This window comes from Giraffa tippelskirchi, chromosome X, assembly GCF_054371585.1.
Source record: "Giraffa tippelskirchi isolate mGirTip1 chromosome X, T2T-mGirTip1v1.2.pri, whole genome shotgun sequence".
Taxonomy (NCBI): domain Eukaryota; kingdom Metazoa; phylum Chordata; class Mammalia; order Artiodactyla; family Giraffidae; genus Giraffa; species Giraffa tippelskirchi.
Window position 1 is genome coordinate 57488350 of NC_137289.1, and position 17175 is coordinate 57505524.

Here is a 17175-nt window from a genome sequence, read left to right on the forward strand (position 1 = left end):
TCAAGAGAACACATTAGTCATTGCAAACAATCTCTTCCAACAACACAAGAGACAACTCTACATATGGACATCACCAGATGGTCAATATTGAAATCAGACTGATTACATTCTTTACAGTCGAAGATGAAGAAGGTCCATACAGTCAGCAAAAACAAGATCTGGAGCTGACTGTGGCCCAGATCATGAGCTCCTTATGGCAAAATTTAGGCATAAATTGAAGAAAGTAGGGAAAACCACTAGGCTATTCAGGTATGACCTGAATCAAATCCCTTATGATTATCCAGTGGAAGTGACACGTAGATTCAAGGGATGAGATCTGATAGACAGAGTGCCTAAAGAACTGTGGATGGAGGTTTGTAACACGGCACAGGAGGCAGTGATCTAAACCATCCCAAAGAAAAAGAAAAGAAAGAAGGCAAATTATTTGTCTGAGGAGGCCTTATAAATAGCTGAGAAAAGAAGAGAAGTGAAAGGCAAAGGAGAAACAGAAAGATATACCCAACTGAACGCAGAGTTCCAGAGAATAGCAAGGAGAGATAAGAAAGCCTTCCTAAGTGAATGATGCAAAGAAACAGAGGAAAACAATAGAATGGGAAAGACTAGAGATCTTTTCAATAAAAACAGAGACACCAAGGGAACATTTCATGCAAGGACAGGTACGATAAAGGACAGAAACAGCAAGGACCTAACAGAAGCAAAAGAGATTAAGAAGAGGTGGCAAGAATACACAGAAGAACTGTACAAAAAAGGCCTTAATGACCCAGATAACCATGATGGTGTGGTCACTCACTTAGAGCCAAACATCCTAGAGGGTGAAGTCAAGCGGACGTTAGGAAGCATTACTACAAACAAAGCTAGTGGAGGTGATGGAATTCCAACTGAGCTATTTAAAATCCTGAAAGATGATGCTGTTACAAGTGCTGTACTCAATATGCCAGCAAACTGTGAAACTCAGCAGTGGCCACAGGACTGGAAAAGGTCACTTTTCATTTCAATCCCAAAGAAGGGCAATGCCAAAGAATGTTCAAACTGCCGCACAATTGTGCTCATTTCACTCACTAGCAAGGTAATGCTCAAAATCCTTCAAGCTAGGCTTCAGCAGTATGTAAACCAAAAATTTTCAGATGTACAAGCTGGATTTAGAAAAGGCAGAGGAACCAGAGATCAAATTGCCAACATCTGTTGGTTTACAGAGAAAGCAAGGGAATTCCAGAAAAACATCTACTTCTGCTTCATTGACTACACTAAACCTTTCATTGTGTGGATCACAACAAACTGTGGAAAATTCTTAAAGAGATGGGACTACCAGACCATCCTATCTGTCTCCTGAGAAACCTGTATGCAGGTCAAGAAGCAACAGTTAGAACCAGACATGGAACAACGAACTGGTTCAAAATTGGGAAAGGATTATGTCAAAGCTGTTTATCAATACCCTGCTTATTTAACTTACTTGCAGAGTACATCATGTGAAATGCTGTGCTGGAGGAATAGCAAGCTGGAATCAAGATGGCCAGGAGAAATATCAGGAAGTTCAGATATCTATATGATACCACCCTAATGGCAGAAAGTGAAGAGGAACTAAACGGCCTCTTGATGAAGGAGAAAGGGGAGAGTGAAAAAGCTGGCTTAAAACTCAACATTCAGAAAACTAAGATTTTGGCATCCAATCCCATCACTTCATGGCAAATAGATGGGGAAAAAGTGGAAACAGTCACAAATTTTATTTTCTTGGGCTCCAAAACCACCGTGGACGGACTGCAGCCATGAAATTAAAAGATGCTTGCTCCTTGGAAGAAAAGCTATGACAAATGTAGACAACATATTAAAAATCAGAGACATCACTTTGCCAACAAAAGTTGGTATAATCAAAGCTATGGTTTTTCCAGTAGTCATGTATGGATGTGAGAGCTGGACTGTAAATAAGGCTGACTGTGGAAGAATTGATGCTTTCAAACTGTGGTGCTGGAGTAGACTCTTGAGAGTCCCTTGGACTTCAAGGAGATCAAACCAGTCAATCCTAAAGGAAATCAACCCTGAATACTCATTGGAAGGACTGATGCTGAAGCTGAAGCTCCAATACTTTGACCACCTGATGCAAAGAGCCAACTCATTAGAAAAGACCCTGATGCTGGGAAAGTTTGAGGGCAAGAGAAGGGGGCAATAGAAGATGAAATGATTGGATGGCATCACTGACTCAATGGACAGGAGTTTGAGCAAACTCCAGGAGATAATGAAGGACAGGGAAGCCTGGCATGCTGCAGTCATGGGGTCGCAAATAGTTCAGACACGACTTAGCAACTGAACAACAACAGTGACCTTGTGAGATTTTTCTTTTTTTTTTTTAATAAATTTATTTATTTTAGTTGGGGGCTAATTACTTTACAATATTGTAATAGTTTTTGCCATACATTGACATGAATCAGCCATGGGTCTACATGTGTTCCCCTTCCTGGACCCCCCACCCACCTGAGATTTTTCTTACTGGCCAATTCATTTAATGCCTTCAGTTACATCTTCAGTTTGTTCTCTTACAGACCTCTTTCTCTTTTTTTGTGTGTGTCAGGGGTGACACATGCCATGTGGCTTGTGGGATTTTAGTTCCCTGACCATGGATTGAATCCAGGTGCTCAGCAGTGACAGCATAGCATCCTAGCCACTGGACAGCCAGGGAATTCTCTAGACCTTTTTCTCTTATTTGGATAATTTAACAAGTTCTTTCTCCACAGCCAACAGTACAAAGATAAACGTCAGTTCAATTGGCTCTATCTATAATGAATTTTGGGCTTCCCAGGTAGCACTAGTGGTAAAGAACTTGCTGGCCAATGCAGGAGAGGCAAGAGACACTTGTTCGACCCCTGAGTCAGGAAGATCCCCTGGAGGAGGGCGTGGCAACCCACTCCAGTATTCTTGCCTGGGAAATCCCATGGACAGAGGAGTCTGGCGGGCTACAGTCTATGGGGTCTCAAAGAGTCGGACACAACTGAAGCAGCTTAGCATGCACTCATGATGAATTTTGAATTGAGCAAATATTGTTTACAAAAGATGTCGAGCATCAATGAAAAGGTTTTCAATGAATATCTTAATAAATTAAGAAGTGGTGAAGTCATGGAACTCTGCTCAATGGTATGTGGCAGCCTGGATGGAAGGGGAGTTTAGGGGAGAATGGATACATGTATATGTATGGCTGAGTCCCTTCACTGCTCACCTGAAACTATCACAACATTGTTAATCAGCTATACCCCAATACAACATAAAAAGCTAAAAAAAAGAAGTGGTGAAATAAGTAGGAAACAAGAAGAACCTTACTTGTAAGAAGCATTCTGCCCTGAAGATAGTGTCCAAGAAGCTGGCAAATTCTTTTCCATGTTCATAATTATTCACCTTGTACCAAATATACTCTGGAACAGAAATATTAAGCATAAAGCTCTGGTTGCACAACAATAAAAGCTACAAAAAACATCACCACAACAAATAAATGATAAATGTAACAAGCTATCAGTCTCATACATCCCAACCAACTCACACTGGAGACTGTAACATATACGTGGAGGTGATAGTGCAATGTTCCTCAAGAACTTGGTAATACAGGGGGAAAGCTTATAGTAAAAAAATAAAGTGGTAAAAGTCATATATAATGAATACGATTAGCTTTATGCCACACAGTAATCCAAAAGAATGTAAGTATATGAATTAAAAGCTTGAGAATGCCTAAATTTCAATTAGGGTGAACTGGGGGTAATCTAAGAGTGGTAGAACCTTAGTGAGTGGAAATTTAACTGAATCATACCCTATGTAAAGAAAGACTCTGAGTAGGAAAAAGAGAATTACCCTGGAACCAACTAAAACTGACCTTAAACACTCAAAGAGTCAGGATTTGCTTATCCAGGAAAGAAATAATCTGGTGAACACAGTACTATTTTTAGAGATTGACCCCCTCAGAGGAAATGAAATGACTGGGTTTTACTATGCCCTGGATGAAAAACTCTCTCACTTCCCTTTCCTTCAGTTCAACAATTAAGAAACCTTCTGATGACTAATGTGGCTCCCATATATACCGATAGCAGAGAAAAGCTATTCTAGTCAGCAAACATGAACATTTTGGTCACCAGAAAGAATTACTTCTATCATAAAATAATAAGTTGACATTCTGGCTTACACAATAGTCTCAGAGTTTGGTTAGCATTACTCTGATGATTCTGTGGGCTTAACAGCAAGTTTCTGAACATACAAAAGATAGAGAGGCCTTGGACTGTAACAGTCATCAAAGTGGAAGCACCCAGTGAGTTCTGGTGACCGTGCAATAATGTTTCCTTAACAATGTATCTCCTTTCTTACTTTCCCTTGAAATTAGAACAATGGCAGCATTCAGGCTCTGAATATATGATTATCAGAAAAAAATATTATAGCTTATGAAGGCTCCTCTTGTCTAGATATTGTCACTCTTTTAAAAGAAACCTATTTCTAAACCATCTTGCTCCTTCTTCATTCATCTAACACTTTAAAAGCATCAATTTTTACCTTCTTGTAATGTTTGACTCAACCAGTGATACAGCCTCAGTAAGACTGACTCATCTCTGACACAGTTAATATAGTGAAGTAGCAGAGAGCTGTTCAGCACTGCGCCCATCTGAGAAGGCAGCTGCAAAGACAGAAAAATTGGTCAACTGTAAGTATATAAAAGGAGATCAGAGCAACAAGGAAATCATCAGATAAGAAATAAATAACAAAAACAAAGGCCATGAAGATCAAATGGATTATGCAAATAAGCATGTGGCCCAGTTATATACCTCTAAGCAATGAATGTTCTCTAAGAGTTGAGGGAAGCTTTTAAGCTGTTCCAGTGGAAATGATCCATTGCTACTGAAGTAATCAGAAAGATTCATCCTTTTTTTCCCACTTTCTTTACTGTAGTTACAGGAATTTAGCACTGGTATAATTGAGTGAGAATTCCATTTCTAAAAAAGAAAGATGATGAAACAATCAGTGGATCAAACAGATTACAAACTATAAATGTAAAAGCACTTATTAAGGTGATCTAATGAATGGAGTCTGAATGTGCTTTGCATAGAATCCTAATTAAAGTAATTAAAATATACTCAGACATCTATAATCTCTTCCAACATCTGAAACGTTATGGTTTGAATTTAACAATAAAGAAGGCCGTGGAAGTTATTTGGGGTTTTAAACACTCACTCTTTTTATAGGATGGACATTAGCTAACATCAACTTTAGAGGTTCTGAAGGAAATCCTTGATTCCTTGGCCTCAGAGCAAGTAGAGCAGTCTTCCACAGATTCTCTGAATTCTTAAAATAGATCTGCAAATTTGAATATAAAGTACATGAGAGGAGGTATCCATAAGTTGGAACGGTATAAAATCTAAAACTCTTCATTAACTGAAAGTAAATTAATTATGAAATATTTTGCACCCATACAGGTCCATTTAAAGTGTTTTTTTCCTAATCAGGAATCTATTAAGAACATTGAATAGAATCAAAACGAAGTGTTAATCCCTAAAAAACTTCTCAGAAGCAACACTACAATATTAGATCTTAAACAGTATGCTATAAACATTTTAGTCAAAATCTATAAATTAACTTACTCAAAATAACATATTTCTATCCAAATATGACTTATCGCTCCTTAATCCCTTACCTTCTTTCTCATAGGCAAAGATACAGAAATCAAAGTAGGAACAAAGAATTTATACAGTGACAACAAAGCCTGGAGATGAGGCTGCATTCCCTGAAATAAAATAAGAGTTTTCAATTCTGTGGCCAATAAGAAAAAAAAAGTAACAATAAAATAAAAAGATTAAACATATATTGAGACCCTAATTTTATTAGGTGATATAGCTACAGGAAGATGCTATAGAAAATTGAGGAACAGAAACTCTAACATTTAAATCAACTATCATAAAGCAACCCTCGCCGACTTGACATGTTCTCTTTTATGACCTTTTCCCATATTTTACTTCTTCCCTATATTTTCTCTCTTTTCTGCCTGATTAATATGAAATAAAATTAAATTTAGACAAAATCATTATTATTACTATCCTCAGAGAGCTACCAGAAGATACTGCATGCACTCAAAGAACCTAAACAGGAAGCTATAAAACAAGAAAGTGAAAGTGGTAGTCGCCCAGTCTTGTCTGACTCTTTGTGAACCCATGGACTATAGCCCACCAGGCTCCTCTGTCCATGGGATTTCCCAGGCAAGAATATTGGAGTGGGTTGCCATACCCTTCTCTGGGGGATCTTCCCAACCCAGGGATCAAACCCAGGTCTGCATTGCAGGTAGATTCTTTACGATCTGAGCTACCAGGGGAGCCCCTAATAAAATAAAAACAATCACTGAATTGTAAATACCAACAGGAAACCTCATACTGGAGAAGCACAAATGTGCACATGTGTTTGTGTTTTTCGTGAAAACTGAATGCCTCTATGTAGGTCATGCAGGCTTCAATAATTAGGCATAGGCACCACAACTTCCTATGGTTTTATACCCAAAGCTTCTGTTACCTGGCAGGTATAGTGGAAATAACAAGGCAAGAGGGCCGTAAGGACAAGAGAATAGTCAGGAAATATACTGAAGTTTAAGCATCCAGAGAAGAATGCTTTCTTAGATCATAGCCACGGAATAAATAAGCTGCTGCTGCTGCTGCTGCTGCTGCTAAGTTGCTTTAGTCGTGTCCGACTCTGTGCAACCCCATAGACGGCAGCCCACCAGGCTCCCCCATCCCTGGGATTCTCCAGGCAAGAACACTGGAGTGGGTTGCCAGTTCCTTTTCCAGTGCATGAAACTGAAAAGTGAAAGTGAAGTCGCTCAGTCGTGTCCAACTCTTAGCAACCCCATGGACTGTAGCCCACCAGGCTCCTCCATCCATGGGATTTTCCAGGCAAGAGTACTGGAGTGGGGTGCCATTGCCTTCTCCGAATAAATAAGCTAGTCACTTTAATAAAATAGTCATTTTTTATTACTCTCTAACCCTTAGTTTACAGCCATACCAACCCAATTCCATAAACAGTTGCTGCTATTTGATATCTACCTGGCTTTTGCTCATGCTGTTCCTTGCCATGAGTGCCCTTCTTTTCCTTCCTGGCCTAGTTAAATTCTATTCACCGTCATCACTCCTCCCTTGACCCCAGTCTAATTCTGATTTTTATTTTGTTGACTCAGCTCCCCAGGCAATAAGTTTCTTGAAGATAATGATGCATTCAGTTTTACATCCCCAAAGCCTAGCTCCATACCTAGCAGAGTACACTGGCCAGTTTTAGGTCTTTTCAGTACTCACCATTTTGGCCTGAAGATCAAGCAGTTTTCTCACACGAAATGGTTTGACTAGTGAAGGTAAAGAAAAGAAGTACTAAGTTTGTGGTTCAGAATAAAAGGAAACGTTGTCCATGTAGCTTCTCCTTACAACACATTAAGAATATAATTACCCTGCTCAGTTAAGCCATTAAGCAGATGCTCTTAGGTAAAAGTACTAAAAAGCAATTCCCACACAACCTTGTCATGGAACTAATGCTAATAATTAAAACTTTATAAAGGCCAATACAAATGCTAATTCCACAGAGTGAATGTAATACAACTGGAATGAAAATACTCACCATTCTCTTTTTTGGTAAGTAAATATAACAAATGGCAGATATAAGGGCACTGTCAAAATATAAAAATTAAAAGAAAAAATGACAATATATCTTGAAGAGAGCAACAATGCATTTTCCTTAAATGTCAATCCTACACTGATTAAGTAAAAAGGCTTCAGGACTTGATTGAACAATAGTTTTAATTAGCATGTCTTTATGCTATTCGGGAGCTTCCCTAGTGGCTCAGCTGGTAAAGAATCCGCCTGCAATGCGGGAGACCTGGGTTCGATCCCTGGGTTGAGAAGATCCCATGGAGAAGGGAAAGGCTACCCACTCCAGTATTCTGGCCTGGAGAATTCCATGGACTGTGTAGTCCATGGGGTCACAAAGAGGTGGTCATGACTGAGCGACTTTCACTTACTTACTTACGTTATTTTTTTAAGTTATTTTTGGAATACAACAATGCAGACAACTTGAAAACCAGAAACAGATCTTCTGCCTAACAAAAATTCATGTATTCCTTCTAGTGCGTGTGTACATGCTAAGTCGCCTCAGTCGTGTTTGACTCTTTGTGACCCTCTGGACTGTAGTCTGCCACGCTCCTCTGTCCAAGGGATTCTCCAGGCAAGAATACTGGAGTGGATTGCCAATTCCTTCTAGTAGTCCACAGCTATTATGATACAAACTTAAAACTTTTATCCTGATTTCCCACTTAAAAGTATTTTCCCATGTTACTTGGTCTTCAAAACGATCATTTTCAATGATCTTAATATTCCGGTGAGTATACTAGAATTTAATTAGCCATTTAGCCCTCAGTTTGGCAAAACAGCACACACTCAATAAATTTGAACTTAAAGTACTGAAGGATTGGTTCCTTATACCACATCATTTTGAGTGACCACTTGTTGAGGTTTTATTCTATATCAGAGGTCAGCAAACTATAGTTCACTTATTTTTGCAAATCAAGTTTTACTGGAACACAACTGCACTAATTCCTTTATGTATTGGCCATGGCTGTTTTCCTGCTACAACAGCAGAGCTGAGCAGTTGTGACACAAACTGAGTGGCCTGCAAAGCCTAACATATTTACTTCCTTTTCTTTACAGGAAATTTGCTGTTACTTGTTCTAGAAGAAAACAGAGGAGAGTATCTTCATGACCAGAGAGTAGCAGTTGCTTTTTTCCATTAAAAAAAAACCATAAAATAAAACATAAAAGAAAAACCCCAATAAATCAGAGTTCATGAAATTAAGAATATCTGTTTATCAGACAAGAAAACAATATTCTATTGCAGGGATGGGTAAACAACAACCAGTGGATCAAATTCAGCTCACTACTGGTCACCATGAATAGTTTTATTGGAACACAGCCATTTGTTTATTGTTTGTAGTTGAGTTTGCACTGCACCAGCAGAGTGAGTACTTGTGACAGAGACAGTATGATGCTCAAACCTAAATATTTACTACTTGGCCCTTTAAGAAAAAATTTGCCAATCCCTGCTTTAGAATATAGGAAATTGAAAAAGTAAATTATGAAAGTGGGCGACAGAGGATGAGATGATTGGATAGCATCACTGACTCAATGGACATGACTTTGAGCAAACTCTGGGAGATAGTGAAGGACAGGGAAGCCTCGCGCACTGCAGTCCATGGGATCACAAAGAGTCAGACACAACTTAGCGACTGAACAACAACAACAACAAATTATTAAATGGGACTAGAGGACCAGCAAAACCCAAGATTTTTTTAAACAAAGTTATATTTTGGTAGTCATGACTCTAAACTTTAAAGTACAGAATTCCATATTGCCACTCCTCTACTTAGAAATAAGTTGATAAAGACTGAACATACTTGTAAGAAGTGTGAATTTAGATATAGGATCTTCTTTTTTTTTTTAAGGGAAGAATACATATTATGACCAAGTCTGCCATATTCTACACAAAATATAGTAACTTTCTGTAAAAAAAAAAAAATTCACTACCTCACATCCCTAGGATATGAACCATTGAAAGTTGAAGTATTAGTCACTCAGTCATGTCTGACTCTTTGTGATCCTATGGACTGTAGCCCACCAGGCTCCTCTGTCCATGGGATTCTCCAGGCAAGAATACTGGAGTGGGTTGCCATTTCCTTCTCCAGGGGATCTTCCCAACCCAGGGATTGAACCCGGACCTTCTGCATTGCAGACAGATTCTTTACTGTCTGAGCAACACAGGGAATGCTGTGAACCATTAGCAATACTATTTATCATGTTGGGTATAAAGTGAGTGTCACCCTAAGCTCCAGTATTCTATCTGACACTGTTCTTTAATCACATCTAGAAAGGAAAAATTCATGTGCATCTGAGACTTTACAATTGCTTTGCTGACAAATAGTTAGCCACCGCATCTAAGTCACTACAGAGTCAGGCGCCTATAAAGTTGTGACTTTTTATTTTTACTTTTTGGCTGTACCACATGACATATGGGATCCTAGTTCCTGATCAACAATTGAACCCACACACCCTGCAGTGGAGTCTTAACCAGTGGACCACCAGCGAAGTCCCAAGTTGTTACTTTTTTTAATGCCTTTTATAGTTAGGATCCTTATTTCTTCTGGGTGATACTTATACAAATGTGTTCAGTTTATAAAAATTGATTGAGCTGATTACTTATAATAGAAGTAATTTGGTGCATGTATGTGTGCTAAGTCACTTCAGTCATGTCCAACTCTTTATGACCCTATGTACTGTAGCCCTCAGGCTCCTGTGTCCATGGGATTCTCCAGGCAAAAATACTGGAGTAGGTTGCCATGCCATCCTTCAGCAGATCTTCCCAACCCAGGGATTGAGTCCACGTCTCTTTTGTCTCCTGCATTGGCAGTCAGGCTCTTTACAACTGGTCCCACCTGGGATACTTCAATAAATATTTTTAAAAGAGAAGAAAAAGGGAAAAAAGGAAGCCCCCTTCTCATCTGCCATGCTGAGCAAGAAACTCTTTAGTCAGCATCATGAAAACTACTCAAGCATACTGAAATTATTTGACAAACATTTATGAATAGATCCTACTCATTCATTCATGAAAGAAGTATTTATTAAGTAGTAGATAAAACAGACAAAAAGACCTGCTCTTATGAAGTTCACAATACTAAATATTTTGGTTATAAAAGGCTCAGTCCCTGCCTGAAAGAACTCCTAAGTATGTATCCAAAAGAATTCTAAGCAGGGACTTGAGCAGACACTCGGATGCCAATGTTCACTGCAACATTATTCATGTTAACCAAAACGTAGAAACAAACCAAAAGTTCATCAACAGATAATGGTATATACATACAGTAGAATATCATTCAGCCACAAAAACAAAGTTCTGATATATGCTATAACATGAATGAACCTTGAAGACATGTTAAGTGAAAGAAGCCAGACACAAAAGAACAAATACTGGATTATTCCACTTATATAAGGTACCTAGAATAGGCAAAGCATTATGCTTTCAAGTAAAAAGTAAAGTTGGTTGAAAGAAGCCAGTCAAAAATGACCCCACACGATATGATTCCATTTATGTGAAATGTCCATAATAGGCAAATCTCTAAAGACACAAAATATATTAGGAGTTGCTTGCATGCATTCATGCTAAGTCGTTTCAGTCGTGTCCAACTCTTTGCGACCCCATTGATGTAGCCCACCAGGCTCCTCTGACTATGGGGATTCTCCAGGCAAGAATACTGGAGTGGGTTGCCATACCCTCCTTCAGGGAATCTTCCCAACCCAGGGATTGAACCCGCATCTCTTATGTCTCCTGCATTGACAGGCAGGTTCTTTACCACTAGTGCCACCTCAAAAGCCCTAGGAGTTGCTTAAGAACCTCTAAATAGAAAGATAGGGGTGATAGCTAAAATGTATGAGGTTTTTTTTAAAGTGTAAGAAGGTCACAATAAAGCAAGCCACATGAATATGTTGGTTTCCCAAGGGGTATGAGATTTTTGAAGTGATGAAAATGGTCTACATTTGACTCTGCTCATGGTTGCACATATCTATGAACATACTAAAACCCAGTAGATTTTACTTTGAGTGGACTGTATGGTATGTAAGTTATATCTCAACAAAGCTGCTTTTAAAAAGTATTCAGAGAAAAAAGAAACAACATATTACAATTAGACTGATTCAACAACAATGGAAAGGAGGTGCCAGGGAATAATACCGTTAATGTCCTGAGAGAATTTAACTGTCACCCTAGTGTTTTACACACAGCAGAACCAAATTTCTTTCTTTTCCTACATATATATGTATCTGTTCTTTTTCAAATTCTTTTCCTGATTAGGTAGAACCAATTTTCAAGAACATGGGCATAGTAAAGACATTTTTAGGCAAAGACAGAGTTTACCATCAAAGATTCTACTCTCAAACTGGGGCGCTATGACAACCCAGAGGGGTGGAATGGGGTGGGAGGTGGGAAGGAGGCTCAAGAGGGAGGGGGCATATGTATATCTATGATCCACGCTGATGTATAGCAGAAATCAACACAATATTGTAATTATCCTTCAATTAAAAATAAAAAGATTTTACTGAAAGAATATTCTAGGGATTCCCCCAGTGGTCCAGTGGTTAAGAGGCCGCACTTCCACTGCAGTGGGCATAGGTTCAATCCCCAGTTGGGGAAGTTCTATATGCTGGGTGGTGCAGCCAAAAAAGGAAAAAAAAAACCTAAAGAAAATATTTTCAGACAGAGGATAATAATCTCGATTAAAGGTCTGAGATACAAAAACAAATGATGAGCAAAGAAACTGGCAAATATGTGGGCAAATCTAAACAAATATTAATTGTGAAGAAAATAATAATGTCTACTATGTGTGTATGTGGAGGAGGATGGTGAAGAAAGAGTCAGAGCTAAAATCAGATAATAGTGTACAATCTGGGAGGGATGTGATCAGAGTTAAAGCATTCTAGGGCCCTGTATCTTTCAAGATGAAGATAAAGATATTGGTTACCTCTAGACTTTAAGAAAAGCCTTAAAGATTTCAACTGAGAAAATTATAAATAGTTATTAATTCATTAAAAAATAAACCCATTACATGATAAATGACATATTTTATGAAAAATAACTATATCTTCCAAACAAAAGAAAAACAGTAAGAAGGATGAGTTTTTATACATTTTACATTTTATACTATACATGCTTATTAAAATAGGTACAATAACAACACCACACACAGAGTGTGTAATTTCCAACCAAGAATGGGGGAAAACCCCAATCAATCTAAAATAAGAGAGATGAGGAAAAGAATCAGAAAAAAAGCAGATCATTTAGAAAGCTCAAAATAATAGATCTCAGGGATTCCCTGGTGGCTCAGTGGTAAAGAATCCACCTGCCAATACAGGAGTTCCACTCTTGATCTGGGAAGATTTCACATGCCATGGAGCAACTAAGCCCATGCACCACAACTGTTGAGCCTGTGCTATAGAGCCTGGGAGCTGCAACTACTGAAGCCTGTGCACCCTAGAGTCTGTGCTGCAAAACAAGAGAAGCCCACTTACCACAATTATAGAGTAGCTCCTGTTCCTTACAGCTCTAGAAAAGACTGCAGCAATAAAGACCCAGCACAGCCCAAAATAATAAAATTAAAAAATAAGGTAATCCTACTTATTTCTATGATATCAATAATCACTATAAAAGTAAATAATTTTCCAGGTAAAAGTGAAAAATCATTAAACAGAATTTAAAAATAAAATCTGTGCTGTGCTAAGTTGCTTCAGTCATATCCAACTCTTTGCAACCCTAGGAACTGTAGCCAGCCAGGTTCCTCTGTCCATGGGATTCTCCAGGCAAGAATGCTGGAGTGGGGAGGTGTCTAAGACATGAGGGTAAAGGAAGATTTTTCAAAAAACCAAAAGAAATACACCAAGCAATATTGTTGCTGTTCAGTCGCTAAGTCGTGTCCGACTCTGTGACCCTCTGGACTGCAGCACACCAGGCCTCCCTGTCCCTCATTATCTCCCGGAGTTTGCCCAAGTTCATGTCCATACCAAGCAATGTACTAGCCAAAATAAAGCCTGAGTTGACAATGTCAATATCAAACAAAATGACTAAAACGAAAAGCATTTCTAACAAAACGCTACTCCATGATACAGGTTTGACTCAGCAGGACAACATGAAAACTCTAATTGTGCCTTTACCTAATAATAGACTCAAAATATATAAAGCAAAATTTGACAGAACTTTTTAAGGAAAAAAACTGACAAGTCTGCCTTCTGAGTGGGAGAGTTTCAACGTACTTCACTTGGTAACTGACAGATGAGCAGTGACGGCAACAACAACAAATCCATAGGATACGGAAATTTTCAATTCCAATAACCTTTATTCCCTTACTCTAGTCTTCAACAACTCACCCCACTGTCACTCTAAATCCTGTCATCACATTGAACCAGTCCCCTCCTGCAAGCTTAAACCACTCTGGGCTACAACTTCTCTCATTCCAGTTTTTAATCCTAATACATGGCTTGAATGTCACCAAGGCAACCTGAAACTCAGCTGTTTGTGCTCTCAATCTGCATCATGCTGACTTACAAACTCTATCTGTATTTCTTGACCCTTCCCTTAATCCAGTTTAGGTGCTAGATTATGTCAATTCTTCCTTTACAGTCTCGTTTAAGATCTGTCCCTTCAATTTTTCATACCCCTTAATCTCTGATAGTGATTCTCAGACTTTTTGGTCTCAAGACTCTTTACATTCTTAAAAATTAGAAGATCCCCAAAAGCTTTTGTTTATCTGGTTTATAGCTGTTGATATTCACCATATTAGAAATTAAAACTTAGGAAAAGTTTTTAATGTTTAGTAACTCATTTAAAAAATAAACTCATTACATGCTAACCATAAATGAAATATTTTATGGAAAATAACTATATTTCCCCCAAAAAAAGACTTAGTGTGACATAGTTTTACATTTCTACAATCTCTTTAATGTTTCTGACTTAACAATACAGATAGATACTCTGCTTACGCATTAAACGTTACAATATGTTGTTATGATTGAAGTACATGAAGAAAAGTTAGCCTCACACACATATGTAGCTGGAAAAGAAGGAATATTTTAATAGGCTTTTCAAAAAATTGTGGATATTAGTCTTTGATACTTTACCAAAACTAATAAGTGGTAAGTCTCTTAGGAAATAGCTGCAATGTGGATTCTGAAATCTTATCAATGAATTCTTTGTACTCTATGCCATTAAAATTCACTGCTATATCTTGCACTTTGGATGGCTTTTACCCATACATAATTTCAAATGAGATCATTTGGAAATTAGTTATACCGATCTCCCAAATGTTGACATATTTCATTATATAATTATTAATATAATTATAATCATTATATAATACTAAAAATCACAGTCATTAATATTCTCATTCTCATCAGCAAAGTCTTTTAAGTATTAGGAAGCTGTCAAGTTCACAATGACAAATACAAATTTTTTTTCAAACTTGTCATTTTTGCTTAAAAGCTCAAATTTTACCATTTGCAACAAATAGTGCCAGTTGTTTTCTACGAAATGACCAGCTCACTTTGCTCATTTTCAAGAAAACATCTGCCAAATACCAAGTCTGAATAACCACAGTTTATGTCAGTCATTCTTTGAAGTAAAAATGGTATTCCATGGAAAAAAGCAGCTAGTTCGGCTCACAATTCAATCACATAAAGTTCCTTTCCTCACGACAACTGTTGTGCTTTAGTATGCAGAAGGGATTTATTTATACTTCCCATTTCATCAGACAGAATATTAAAGATATGTCTCACAGGTTGAAGTTTAATATAATTCATGAATTAATTTTTATTGCTTCATTTGGGACATTATTAAGTAAAACTAGCATTTTTTTTACTACAGTAAAGAACACAACAAACCCTAGTATAGCACGGACTCACTGCCCTGAGTGGGTCAGCAGTTTTATCCACCATCAGTGCAAATGTCAACACAGTGAAAATAGCTACTAACATCTTGATATCACTATAAAGATAATTTTAACCTCTGAGACCTCCTGAAAGTTTCTCAGGAAGCATCAAAGGATCCACAGAGCGTATTTGAGAATTGCAAGTTTAGGATATCATCATCATGTCAGTCTCCTAACTAGTCTTCCTGATTCTAGCTTCCATCCTCATTCATGTTTGGCATTATTAGATACAACTTCCTACAATGTTGCTTTCAACATGTTCTGTCCCAAGTTTTTCAGTGATTTCCCCACTGGATAAAGTTCAAATCCCTTACCATCATATTTAAAGACCTCTACAATTTCTCCTCACCCAACTTTTTCAGCCTTACCACCCACCACTGCCTGACATCAATTGTAATTAAGTCAGTCTGATCTATTTAAGGTTTTCTGAAACACAGTTTACACAGTTCACAACTTTGCTTAAAATATTCCTGTCATATCAAACATCAAATCTCAAATCCTACTCCACCTTCATGGCCCAGTTCAATGCCCACATACTTCATGATGCTTTTTCTAATCACTCTGGTTAACAGTGTTCTTTTCTTCCTGGAAATATCACAGCAATTATTATCCTCACATTAACATACACTGTCTTTGATAATAGAACTTATGCGTTGTCATTTAATTTTCTGTGCTTTCCTTAGTCTCCCAAATAGATTACAAAGCCCTGGAATATTGAAACTCTCAGCTAATCTTTGAATCTTCTACACTGTCTCATATAATGCAACAAACATAGTCAATTTTTGAAAATGAAATCAATAAATGAATTCCCTCCCTTCCCCAAAGCAAGGGAAGTTCTGTTAGATCAATGGTTCACATGGTCTGTGAACTACTGATGGTCCTTGAAAGACTTCCAGGTGGACGGTAGATTGATTTCTTAGAGTTATTAATGCTTTCAATGGGAATAATTATCCTATTTAATCAAAACCAGTCCACTGGCATCTCATGAAAAGTAATCCTCTCCTTCTCATTAATTCTGATGAGGTTTTCACAATGTTAATCAAGAAACTGCAGAATAAGTGACCCAAAGGACCCTGTTGAAGTGGTTTAAAAGGGAAAAGATGGCGATCATTGCTCTAGATCAGCAAAGAGACTCCAATGTGGACTCAATTCTATCTGTAACAATTATTTCCTTAAAAGAAGATAAAAAGCAAATGTGGGGGAAATTTCATTTGTTACTCTGAGAGACAGGTATAACAGTGTTTGTTATGCTACTCATTACACTTTTCTGTTTCATACATTTTAAAATAAGTAAGGAAAGTTGTTTATACAAGCATGTACCACTGATCGATGCATAATGCTGTTCAATTTTTACTTACCAGTGCATCATCTTGCAATGAAGCAAAAAAGAAGCCATAGAGCAAGTTAATTTGCTCCTTGTGATCAATGAAGTCAAACATTGCAACCAGCCAACGATAAAAAAGCACCTATTAAGAAACAAAGTGCTTATCTTTAGAGAAATATAACTGGCACAAAAGAGCTTAATTCCCCCCTCAGGACTGTTTTAGAAGCCTCTAGCACAAAGAAGGATAATAGATTTTATTTCTCAGTAAAAATTTCTATTTGAACAGAGTTCTTGCATCAAGCTATATTGTTCCAAAACTACAAGCTTTGCACAAAAGGCCATTGCC

General features: G+C 37.8%; 1 protein-coding gene across 3 annotated transcripts in view; it reads right to left on the bottom strand.

The window, feature by feature from the left end:
• The window catches only part of CENPI (centromere protein I), a 49190-nt gene that overhangs the window by 24900 nt on the left and 7115 nt on the right, over nt 1–17175 (bottom strand). For all 3 annotated transcript variants that reach the window (XM_081565699.1, XM_081565696.1, XM_081565698.1), the window contains 8 exons: nt 16864–16971; nt 7609–7657; nt 7293–7339; nt 5654–5743; nt 5194–5316; nt 4788–4955; nt 4519–4639; nt 3307–3398 (listed from right to left, as the gene is read on the bottom strand). In XM_081565699.1, coding sequence (XP_081421825.1) covers nt 3307–3398; nt 4519–4639; nt 4788–4955; nt 5194–5316; nt 5654–5743; nt 7293–7339; nt 7609–7657; nt 16864–16971 — 798 coding nt within the window. The remainder of the gene's footprint in view (nt 1–3306; nt 3399–4518; nt 4640–4787; nt 4956–5193; nt 5317–5653; nt 5744–7292; nt 7340–7608; nt 7658–16863; nt 16972–17175) is intronic.